Below are 11,297 nucleotides of genomic sequence, written 5' to 3'. Positions count from 1 at the left end.
GACACTGATGTGTTCATTTGAACAAATTCACATCTCAACCCCTACATCTACCTGTACACCAAATACTGAGACGGTAGCTTTGGCGGTATGGGGCCTTTGTGTGTGACGGACATACATCCGCACATACCCACAAATATACAGACATTTAGACTCATCATATAAGCTCTTTTTGGTATTTTTATATAAAACCAAATATGAGCTAAAAATTGTTCTCATTTTATGTATCTTTGGTTCTTTCAACATGATATGCAATATGGTATGGGTAATACACATTGGCAGACCGCCTCTCAAGGTCAAAGTTAGTCTTTGATACTGTTGAGATAAAGATGTAAGCTACTTATTATAACACAAGAGCTCCAGTTATATTGCTGAAAGTAATTTACAGTAGTCTAAGCCAAGCCATTTCCGAGGTGGTTCTTGCTATTACATTATAACTATACTGAAGTTCTATTGTGAAATTTGAAAAAGGGATCGAGATTGTTTCAACTGTACTATACTGTGAGTGTATAATTGTTATTTTCACATTTAGACATCAGTTTACTGTATTTTCACCATCAACATAGCAGTATTATGAGGTTATTATGAAAATACAGCGAGGGATGCACAAGGGCATTTTTGCAGCATAGCTTATCACCTGATGCCAAGCAGAGGCAATGTGCATCGCAAATGTCAGAGTGGATCCTTTGCACTATTTTTGTGATAACCTTACAAAATATACAGTTTTTGTGCAATGCCAACCTTTTCCTTCTGATTTATAATGCAAGTGCAGTGTGGAATGCTATCTTGGATGTCAATGCACTTCTGGATAGCCTGTGCACTACACGTACAGAGCGTGAGACATATTCTAGCACTCGTCCATTGGGTCCCTTGAAACTTTTCAACAGTGAACACGAAATTACAGCCACAGGGATGGAGGCACCTGGAAAGGGTAAATGTTACGGAACTGGCTTTCTGTAGGCTTCTTTGGCACATGCAAAATACTATTGTTCTCGATGGTAGAATAAAATACAATATTAATCATACCAGTAGATAATGTTGATGGCACGTATACTGCAATCTGATTGGTCGAGATGTGAAAATATATGACTGTGCAACATTTGGAAAATAGCAGAGTTGGAACAGGTATGAGCTCTCAGACAGAGGAATATTCCTTGTTTGACATTTCACGCCAGAATTTCTAAACAGCAATGGGTATACAACTCGATTTTGACCACTTCATTCCATGTATGTAATGAACTGGTCAAAATCTGGTATACCATTGCTGGGTGTGAATCAAGTATGCAATTAACAACAGGGAGTTCAGAATCAAAGTGATTAAATTTATTGTTACTCTTGTTGTCATGACAACTATACTAGCAAACATTTGGATATACATATGTTTGAGAAAAGGATGCTGGGTAGAGTAGTGGACATGTCACAGGTCAAACTTGCATTTGACAAAAAGAACAACATTACTCCAGATGTATATCGCCTGAATAATTTTAAGTAGCTCACTAATACATAGATACTAAAGAAAAAACAATTGGTTTATTTGTTATTTTCATGATCACTTTTCATCAGCTACCATTGTACAAGAAATTAATATCTGTTCTGCCATAAGGTGAAAAAATAATGACATCAGATGAATTTGTAAGTAAACCCAAACTAGAGAGAAAGGTAGTATGCTTACGTAGAAAAATTACTGATGATCGTACAAAAATGTCAAAAAAGCAACACCACCACAGTTCAATTATTTCAACATTCGATCCTTTTTATACTCTCCTATGAATATCATTTCTGTAAGTGAGGAAATTCAGTTTCATTTAAAATGAGAAGATATCAGATAGAATTTCTGATGCACAAATGTTTCAAAAGAAAATGACAATTTTTCTACAAAGGGGTTCAGCTGTGAGTCACTACATATATCACTAGATGTAATGGTCCCATAGCTTCTCAGTAATAAGCTGCAGGTTTTAAGTCGTATTTCCCTTCTGCTCCCATTCGATATTTTAACCGTGCAACACTTTCATACTCATCATAATCGTCGAAGTAGTCGTCATATTGATGATAAATGTTGCGAAGGCCAAAGTGATTTGCACTGTTCCCATTATTCCACCTGACTGTCACATAACCTCCACCAACATTTCTATCAATGTATCCATAAGAATTGCCATCCTGTCAAGAGAACAAAACAGGTCGTGTAAAAAATACCGTCAAGGACAGTGTGCTCACATTTGGTTTGAATTGGTCCTTTCAAGAAATATTTAAACCAGAAAAACAAGAATGACAAAAGCAAATAAGGTCTGCAACTTAGGTACTGGAGGTCATCTTTAGGAACATGCATATCAACTTCTATAGCAATAGGACAAGCAGCTCTTACATACATAAGCAAATGTCAACAAAAAAATTAGCCAGAGAAGGCTTGACAAAAAGGAAAGGTTGGAAGAGTGGGGAAAAATAGAGAGTGGGAAAAAATGTACAAAGGATCTGGTAAAAAGTAATGCTACCTCATCAATCTTCTACTAGACCCTACCCCCTCCTGAATATCAAATGTTCCATCCCTTTGTTGATCATGTTTACATAAGGCCAGATGGCAGGAAATATATTTACAACCTTGGGGATTTTTTAATTAATGCTATGAGTGCTATCATTCGAATGTAAACAGCACTTAAATTAGTTACAGATAGTGAAATGCCTTCCACTGTGGGGGTGATTACGACATCTGGAATTATCCTGGATCCAAATTTCTCATCAGTTCTTGTGTGTCTTACATGGAAATGTTGCAAAAATTGATCCGCAATGAAAAATTTACCTCAGCTTTGTTTTCTGGATCAAATTTTACTACAAATCGATACCAAATATGACAAAATTATGTTCACAGCCTTTGAAACTGTCTCACAACATATCCAAGGTTGGTGTAGGTCATTTAAGGTCACAAACTGAGAAAATCACCTAAAATATAAAAATTTCGGGGCTTCCCAACACTTTTAGCAGAAAATTTATTTAATAACATCCCTCGGGACTTTTGTACCAAATTACAAAGCTATCAGACAAGTAATTTTGAGAACAAGTTTTCTTGACCATAAAATGACAAAATTGTCTTAAAAATACAAATTTGTATATTTCAGGACAACTTCCACATATCTAACTATTGTCATCCCTGGACATCTGTAAACCAAATATAAAATCTGTCTGTCCAGGGGCTTTAAAAAGAAAATATTTTTTACGATTTTTTGACAAAAATGACAAAATTGCCCCCAAACAGTAATTTTTCCAAGTTTGTCATAATTTAAACAAATTAGAAGGGTAACACCCTTGCAAACACCAACCCAAATTTGAGAGAGACTGGGCTGGCGGTTTCAGAGAAGAAGATTTGTTACTTAAAATGAGGAAAATAGCCAAAAAATTCAGCAAAAATACAAAATTCAAGATATCTTCACAATATATATAAAACTGTATAAGGTCTACCTTAGGTACTTGCATACTAATTTTCAAAGCAATCAAACGAGTGGTTCTTGAGTTATTGATTTTTGTCGATTTTCTAATTTTTTAAGCTCATTTGCATAATTTGGGCATTGCAAACTTCATTTGAACAAAATCCCATCTGCATCCTAGGATACATCCACAGACCAAATACCGAGCAAAAAAGAGCAGTCGTTCGTGAGTTTTTGAAGTTGACGGACATACATACAGGTACATACACACATGCATACAGATGCCACCGACTTCATCTTATATGATAATCTCACATTGGTATAACCAAATGTGAGCTAAAAACTGTAAAGGATTGTTTTCATTTTCATCCTTTCAAGTTATCAGAAGAAGGTTACTTTGACAATGAACTATGCAAATGACGACTAAGACTGTAGTGACATCAGCCTATTAGTTTTCTAAGAAAAACAATACATAAAATCATAAAAATGATACTGAATCTATTTTGATTCAATAACAATTTTCCGAAACTGGTAGTCTGTGAAGCATACATGTATCTGGTAATCTGCCTACTCCATGCTAGCCCAAAAAAGCATGTTTTGTGTAACCCATCATACACTCCCAGTACATGGGGTTAATGGTATGGTGATACAGTTGGCCTCACCAGCTTTGCTAAATGCAGGTAAGTTTATGGGCGAAGTGTCGTAAAATTTGTTAATCTGAATCTCTCTGTTGAGAGATGTATGTTATGTTTGCATGTTATGACATGCTTGAACAGGCGGTAGTCCCATTGGACAACATGTATATACCACTTCTAGAAATTATTTGTCTGAAAATAAGGTTTGGTTGCCCTGGGACATAGGAATTATACTGTGAATTTTGAGCCCTGTGGCTGTCATTGGCACAATCATCATGTTCAACTTGTGAAAACAGGATTGCATGAAAACTTCGATAACGGTATCTCTTTGCTTTGCCACATACCAATCTGAATATGAAATTTTGCGATATTCACTTTTTTCCATACATGCAACATTAATTTACAATACACAAAAGTAGGAAGATCACATATGCACCTTATAAAGCTTGACACTGATATTTAGAGTACAAAATTAGAGGGAACCTATGGTATGGACATTCATTTTGTTCTTTCCTGATGATTTAACTCTCATCGCAAACAACCCCTGTGTTCTTCAATATATCTAACTTAAAGGAACTGGCTTAAAATTTTAAAAAAGAAAAGAGAAAGTCTAGTCATTAGCACTGAATTGAATAGTATATAGCTATTGGAAACTGAATGAACACTAAAAAGCGATGTCTCGAAGGCAACTGTTTTCAAGTATAGCTCTGCTAGCACACTGTAGATCACTTGGCATGTCTATACATTTTATACAATATAGATATGCCAGCTTATTTGCAGATCAAGATGATTAAATGGAAGAATTATCCAAAATATGCCTTTCATGATGTCTTCCTTTTTTAATGCAATGTCTGCCCTGATCCCTAACCTCCCTTTGGAGGAGGAGGAGGAGGAGGAGGGGTATATAGCCAAATAGATATGGTGGCCATGGCAACAAGGCTAATACACATGAGCTGATTGTGATATTTTATTATATCATCAGATTAAAAGTCTTTGAATGAATTTTTTTTTAAACAGGAGTGATAATTGTCTATTATATATTCTCAATACCACATGCAATAATGGTTGTAAGACAACATTTTCTTGCATTTTAAAAGTTCCTGTTCTGCTTCTGATGACAACTGTCTGCTTCTTGATTCAACAATTTTGGTCCTCGTTTGTGGAAGACACACGGGGGGGGGGGTCCATGATCACTGTGTTAGTCTTTCTGTCCGTATGTAGGCCAAATTTCTTAAACTCATAACTAAAAACCACTTCACCAAATTTTACCAGTCTGTGTAAATAGAATGTTTGGATGATTATCAAGAACTGAGTGGAATCTTATGCTGTAGGTGCACCTTGTATAAATGTACATATTTCAACAATAATCATGAATTACAGAGTTACTTTGACATTTACTACAAATATTTGTAGCGACAACGAATTTCACATTTGTTCAAATTAGCATAATGTTTGTATATTTGGGGTTTTCTTGACATCTTTTAGGGATCTGACTTTGTCAAGTGTTCTCTTCAGGAATCACTTGTCTCAAAGTTTGTCCTTGGGTTCTTGAAATACTTGATTATAATATGGTCCACCCACGATGAAATTTGAATATGTAATTTTTAAGGGATAATGTTGTAATTTTTTTTCTCTCCAACTATCATAATCTCCAAAACTGCTGTTTTGGAAGCTTTCACTGGTTGTTGATAGGTGGTAGTGATGGCTCAATATTTTATGTATGAAAAAGTAATATTAAACTTGAATTTGTCACCAATATTTGGTAAAAACATATTTTTGCAAATCGGTATTCCAACCTACAGCTTGCAAATTCAGTTTACAGGTTCCCAGGACTGACTGTTTTGTTTTGCAGAAATGTATATGAAATTAGCAAAATATATCTACTTTCATATTTTTGGTAAACAGAACAGATAATAACCTTTTCCTGATTTTTGCAAACATGTAAACATTCTAGTTTTGTATTTAGACGTATGATAAATGTTAGATTGAATTACCTGATTTCCCCAACACCAATCTTTACCTCGTACGACTCGTTTCTCTTTTTGCTTTACTAAAGCTGCCAGATCTGGACCTGAGAGAGTACGGGAGAAATTTGGTAAGTGTAAAGAAATTTAAAACTTGAATGAAGTGAAATTGTATGTGCACTGTTAATGATATGGCACAAGACCAGAAATTAACTTCAAAGTTCATTACTCCGTAGTTCGGATGAAAAATATTCGACTTTTGAGTTTGATAAATGCATGCTGCCTATAATTTAGGTTTTAGCTTGGATTTGAAATGTTCAAATTTGCAACTACACCAATATCTGCTTGAATCAAAATGCAGAATGTTGTGAAAGATGCCGGGGGAAAGATGGCTGTAGCATTCTGTGGTAATATTAAAGTTACGGGGCCCATGAAAATAGTAGCAAGAATAGGCATTTCTGCAAAAATACAACTGGAAGTGGGATACTATTTTCATATATATGGCAGAGGCCGCTGTTGGCCTTCGCCGCGTCATGTATGGAGTAACATGCGACTGCGATGCAGTAGTGGCCTAGTCAAATACAGTCTTGTGCCATATCGGAGAAGCTGCCTTTTATAGTCTGTAAGAATATTAGGGACTGGTCAGTTTCTTCGGCTGGGGGGGGGGCGGTGGATTATTTTTTGCTGACGTCAAAAAGTGGCTGACCCCCCCTATTCCAAATTTTAAAAACAGGGTGACCCCCTCGCATGTGACAACTGTAAAACAAAAGGTGGACATAAATTAACTATATATATATATATATATATATATATATATATATATATATATATATATATATATATATATATATATATATTATATTTTACATACATTTTTAAAACAAAGGTGGACATAATATATATATACATATATATATATATATATATATATATATATATATATATTATATTTTTACATACATTTATATTTTAACAGTCATTCTGTGTTTTAATGAAATTGTTGACATGTCATTTGTAAGACAGGAATTTCAAAGCGTCAATCTTAAAGTTTGAATACAGTACATTTTGAATGAGCTGTGAATGTATTTCACACTTTCTATGCTTACCAGATGTCCTGAACTGTTGTACTGGAATGGATGTCAATCATTAATATCGAAGAGGAAAAAGCACAGTAAATCAAAAACTTTGATGGGTGTTGAGACTTGCCAGCCATCCAATTAAATCTCCTGAGGAGCCATAGAGAGGCATTTTATCCAAATCTGATATGTGCAATGTCTGAGATGACCTTTTCTTGTAACATTGAAACCATAAAAGCACAGCTAATAATGATAAAAACTGCCTTTTTTGACTGTTATTTTGGTCATGAAAAGCATCATTCTACAGAAAACCTAAAACACCTAAAATAGTTGCATCAATGAGAACGAAAGATATCTTGTCATTTTTCTATCTCTAAAATAAGTCACTGTATCAAATATATATTGTGAAATATTTGTGCATGTTGCTTTCTCATACTGAATTCTCATAGAGAGAACAGAAAAGTATCAGGAATTTGTCATACTTTTCATATGAAATGCAGATTTCATAACGGTAAACTTTCACTTAGCAAACATCAAGATATCTCTGGCATATATCTCTGATTTATTAAAGTATGGCGCCCAAAGGGCGCGGAGAAAAATATGAAACATCCTGATATCTCTGATATATATGTCTTGTATATTAAAGTCATGCACAGGAAGGGCGTGCTGAAAAATGTCTGATATATTAAAGTAATGCGCTCGAAGAGCATGCTGAAAATATTGAACATACAGATATCTCCGATATATGTATGCCTGATATGTTAAAGTTGGGCATCCTGAAAAATATGTCTGATTATTAAATTTATGAGCTCGAAGGGCACGCCGAAAATGCAACTGAATGATGAAATTTGTGGCTGACACAATGCATTTTAGGCAATGATGAACCTGTGTCGAAATTCAAAAACACACTGACCCCCCCCCCCCCCAATTAGGCATTTCAAAAACAGGTGACCCCCCATGAATCCACCGCCCCCGCCCCCCCCCGGCCGAAGAAATTGACCAGTTCCTTACTGTTTTTCAAGAAATAATTTGTTGCCATCGATATTTACCAGATAGAACAGTAACAGCAAATGGTGCACCAGGTATTGGAGCGTTGCCAACAGTTACTGAAATGCTGTGTTTCCCTTCCACTTCAAATTTTATCTCTGTAGTGTGCGTCGCACCGTTGTCATCTGTGGCCAACACACCTCCTTGTGTTCGCCATTTGGTCCCTCTATCGTGATATTCACGGGTTGGAGGAGATGATTTGCGACAGCAGGAACCCCATTCATGTCGTTTGTTGTTACTGAAATTTTTAAGGTTTCGCCAACCAAAGCATATTTGGGAATTTTTGCCCTAGTCGACATAGACCCATACACTGTTCTGAGTTGACAAAAAATTGCATTTACGTCGGTTTCGTTCACTGGTTGGAAGCATGGCAAGGCAATATCTCGATCATGTTCTAAATCACTTCCCAACAACTGGTTGATTCGATTTTCTGTTTGTTTTGCATCAGTGACTACTTCTCCGGCATCACCGTAGTTCAGGAGCACATCAAGATATTTTGCTGTGCTGTTTATGTTCTTCTCCGCTAACTCGTATCGGTCTACTTCGCAATCCAAATATTTTGTGAGCGATTCATATGCCTCCTTTAGTTCGGCCAGTAGCATTTCTTCGTGTTTTCTTGCCTTTTCAATTAGGGATTCTGTTTGTTTTTTCACCTTTGAAACCTCTTCTTCGTAGGCTTTCTCTACAGAGATCAACTCTCTTCTTGTTACATCTAACCTCTCAGCAACTCCTTTCACTTTCGTTTCCAGTTTGGCAGGGCTTTCTTTGAGTTGGTCACGGACTTCGTCAGCTTTCTCTGTAAGATATTGGTGTTCATGATCTGGAGCACGGTGGTTCACCACTGTGCACTCAAGACAAATCGGAACTTGGCACGACTCTGACTTACAGAAGAGTTTCAGAACATTGTCTTCATGGCCATTTACAGTACAGTTCAGAGTAGGCTTGTAGGCTGCAACGTGCTCCCGATCTGGTTCCACCGCAGTGTATTCACTGATAGCGATCAGGCGATGCTTCCTGAGTGCTGGAAATGAAGTGTGATATTTACGGCAGTTTTGACAGATATTAATCGCACAGTTTATACATCTACATGTGACATTGTTCACTTCACAGATTTCGCATGGCGAAGATCCGGACCCCGAATCTGTCGCACAAAGTTCTTGTGCCTTGATGAAGTCAATTAAGCCGTTCAGGACGAAATTGGTGCCAAGCTGTGAAACACCCTCTTCTGGTACATCGCAACGCTGACGACACTCCGGACATACCAGCTCTCCTCTTTTCTCCACCAGAGTGACAAGGCACCCCTCACAGTAAGAATGGAGACACGGCAGAGACTTTGCATTTTTGTAGTAACCGAGACACAGACGGCATGTCAGAAAATCTCGACCGATTTTCTCGAGAGCCCCGTTAACGTTGTTGTACCTTCCGCCATGTCTGTCAGATCTGATCTGTGAATATAATACCTCCTGTGAATGGCTGCTGTAACCGTATATGGAAAGTATGGTTGCACTGCGCGATGTGATGAACCATGAGACACAAAGGGTTGCCCAGTTGATAACAGGGAGAATATACGATAGGATGGCATCTTGGAGTAACCTCTTGTACATTTAGTAAAAGAGTTGTATTGTCTTAGGGCACAATGATTAATAATAAATTCTCCAACTTCATTTTAAGCGCTCTCCTTGCATACCTTAGGTGCAAAAAAATTTATTTCTCCGCTTATGGGTACACTTGTTTGTCCGTCAAAAGTAATGTTGACCGGCAATTTCCGGTCATTCATTGCCCTTCTCCGAAAGGTAACATGTCAGACAAAGTACACACGTTCACATGGCACTGTTACACTCATATACCTGATACCGCAAGCAGTAAGCAGTATAGGCCCAACTTTGCGAACGAATTCTGATAACTTTATCTATATGCTTCCCGTCAATCTAGTGGTTCGCAGATTTTGTCACCATATCAACGTACAAGGGTCCGTTTCCCCCAAATTTGTTTTACTACAGTCACAGACCCTGTCTATTCATCAAACGCAGATAAGGTAGATAAAGAAAAGCTCTACTTCTATTTGAAAAGCTTTCAAAAGTTGTCGATCCCTTCAACAAACATAAATATATAGGTCGAAGGCACGTCACACACACACTCAAAATAGGCCACCAGTTTGTCTCGCCTGCCATGCGTGTATGACCGTTGCGTCTAAATCATGATTGGTCTGATGTTGACATGAAGACATGAGAGTTTAATAGGATGCACGTCAATAAAATATCAAAGTAACCTTCGCTAGATCATGGTTGAAATATGACTAAATCGACCAATGCTGGACGTTTGAGGCCTGTTGCATGGTGGTTGTAGCACAGGGGGAATTGTGGTTGGAGTTCGAGCAGAGCGCCCATACATAGTTTCTCTGTCAATGACGGGCATATTGTTCCTGTTGTTCAGATCAGCATTCATTAGTCTGACTAAAATTTTGAACTTACTCTGTTGGTATCCTTCCCAAAATTTTATTTTGTCACTTTAAAGCAACACCCCTATGCTCTATGCCCTATGACCAACATCTGTATCAGCAGTTTAAATTTCATGTAGTATTAAAAGTTATGGGAGGATTCAATAGTCCTTTGCGCCATCTCATCCCTTCGTGCTTCTTTCACTTTCACTTTGATGTACTACAAGTCACATTCACCGCATTTCTCTTTTCCGAGTACAAGTGACGATACTAAGAACTGAGTCACTGGTTTTTATCGGAATTTGACATTTGACATAAAGCGTTCTCTTTTTCTTCTAAAGGGCGTAGACAATAACGATAGACAGAATGCCAGCCATTGGTGTAAACACATGAAGAGCGACAACCCCCCCCCCCTTTGATGAAATATACCTGCATGTTAGCGTTGTACAAATACGACACAGACCAAACAGCGTGATGGTGTTGTGTGTTAATTTCATCTCAATTGACATGCAAAATAATCCAAAGAGTCAGCAAAATTGCAACATGCAAGTGATATAAATCATTCTAAATGTCGACGTGACTTAAATAGCTAGACGAACTATTTTGGAAATTTCTTTAGAACTGCAAACCTACTATCTTAATGGAATAATTTTGGATTTTACACATAAAGACAAAGTTATTACTTAATCCTTGGGCAAAGAACGGTGTTGAGCGATCTATACAAA

At 37.1% G+C, this 11,297-nt stretch overlaps 1 protein-coding gene across 1 annotated transcript; it reads right to left on the bottom strand.

Annotated features, from left to right (window-relative positions):
• Positions 1–1,298: 1,298 nt before the first annotated feature.
• Positions 1,299–9,739, bottom strand: LOC139132299 (E3 ubiquitin-protein ligase TRIM56-like). Its single transcript, XM_070698688.1, has 3 exons — positions 8,138–9,739; positions 6,043–6,119; positions 1,299–2,154 (listed from the first exon to the last, which is right to left on the bottom strand). Exon 1 carries the CDS (start codon positions 9,737–9,739, stop codon positions 8,228–8,230), a length of 1,512 nt encoding a protein of 503 aa, XP_070554789.1. The 3' UTR covers positions 1,299–2,154; positions 6,043–6,119; positions 8,138–8,227.
• Between the last annotated feature and the right edge of the window lie 1,558 nt (positions 9,740–11,297).

Source organism: Ptychodera flava, chromosome 4, assembly GCF_041260155.1.
Source record: "Ptychodera flava strain L36383 chromosome 4, AS_Pfla_20210202, whole genome shotgun sequence".
Taxonomy (NCBI): domain Eukaryota; kingdom Metazoa; phylum Hemichordata; class Enteropneusta; family Ptychoderidae; genus Ptychodera; species Ptychodera flava.
This window is presented reverse-complemented; position numbering and strand designations above follow the sequence as displayed.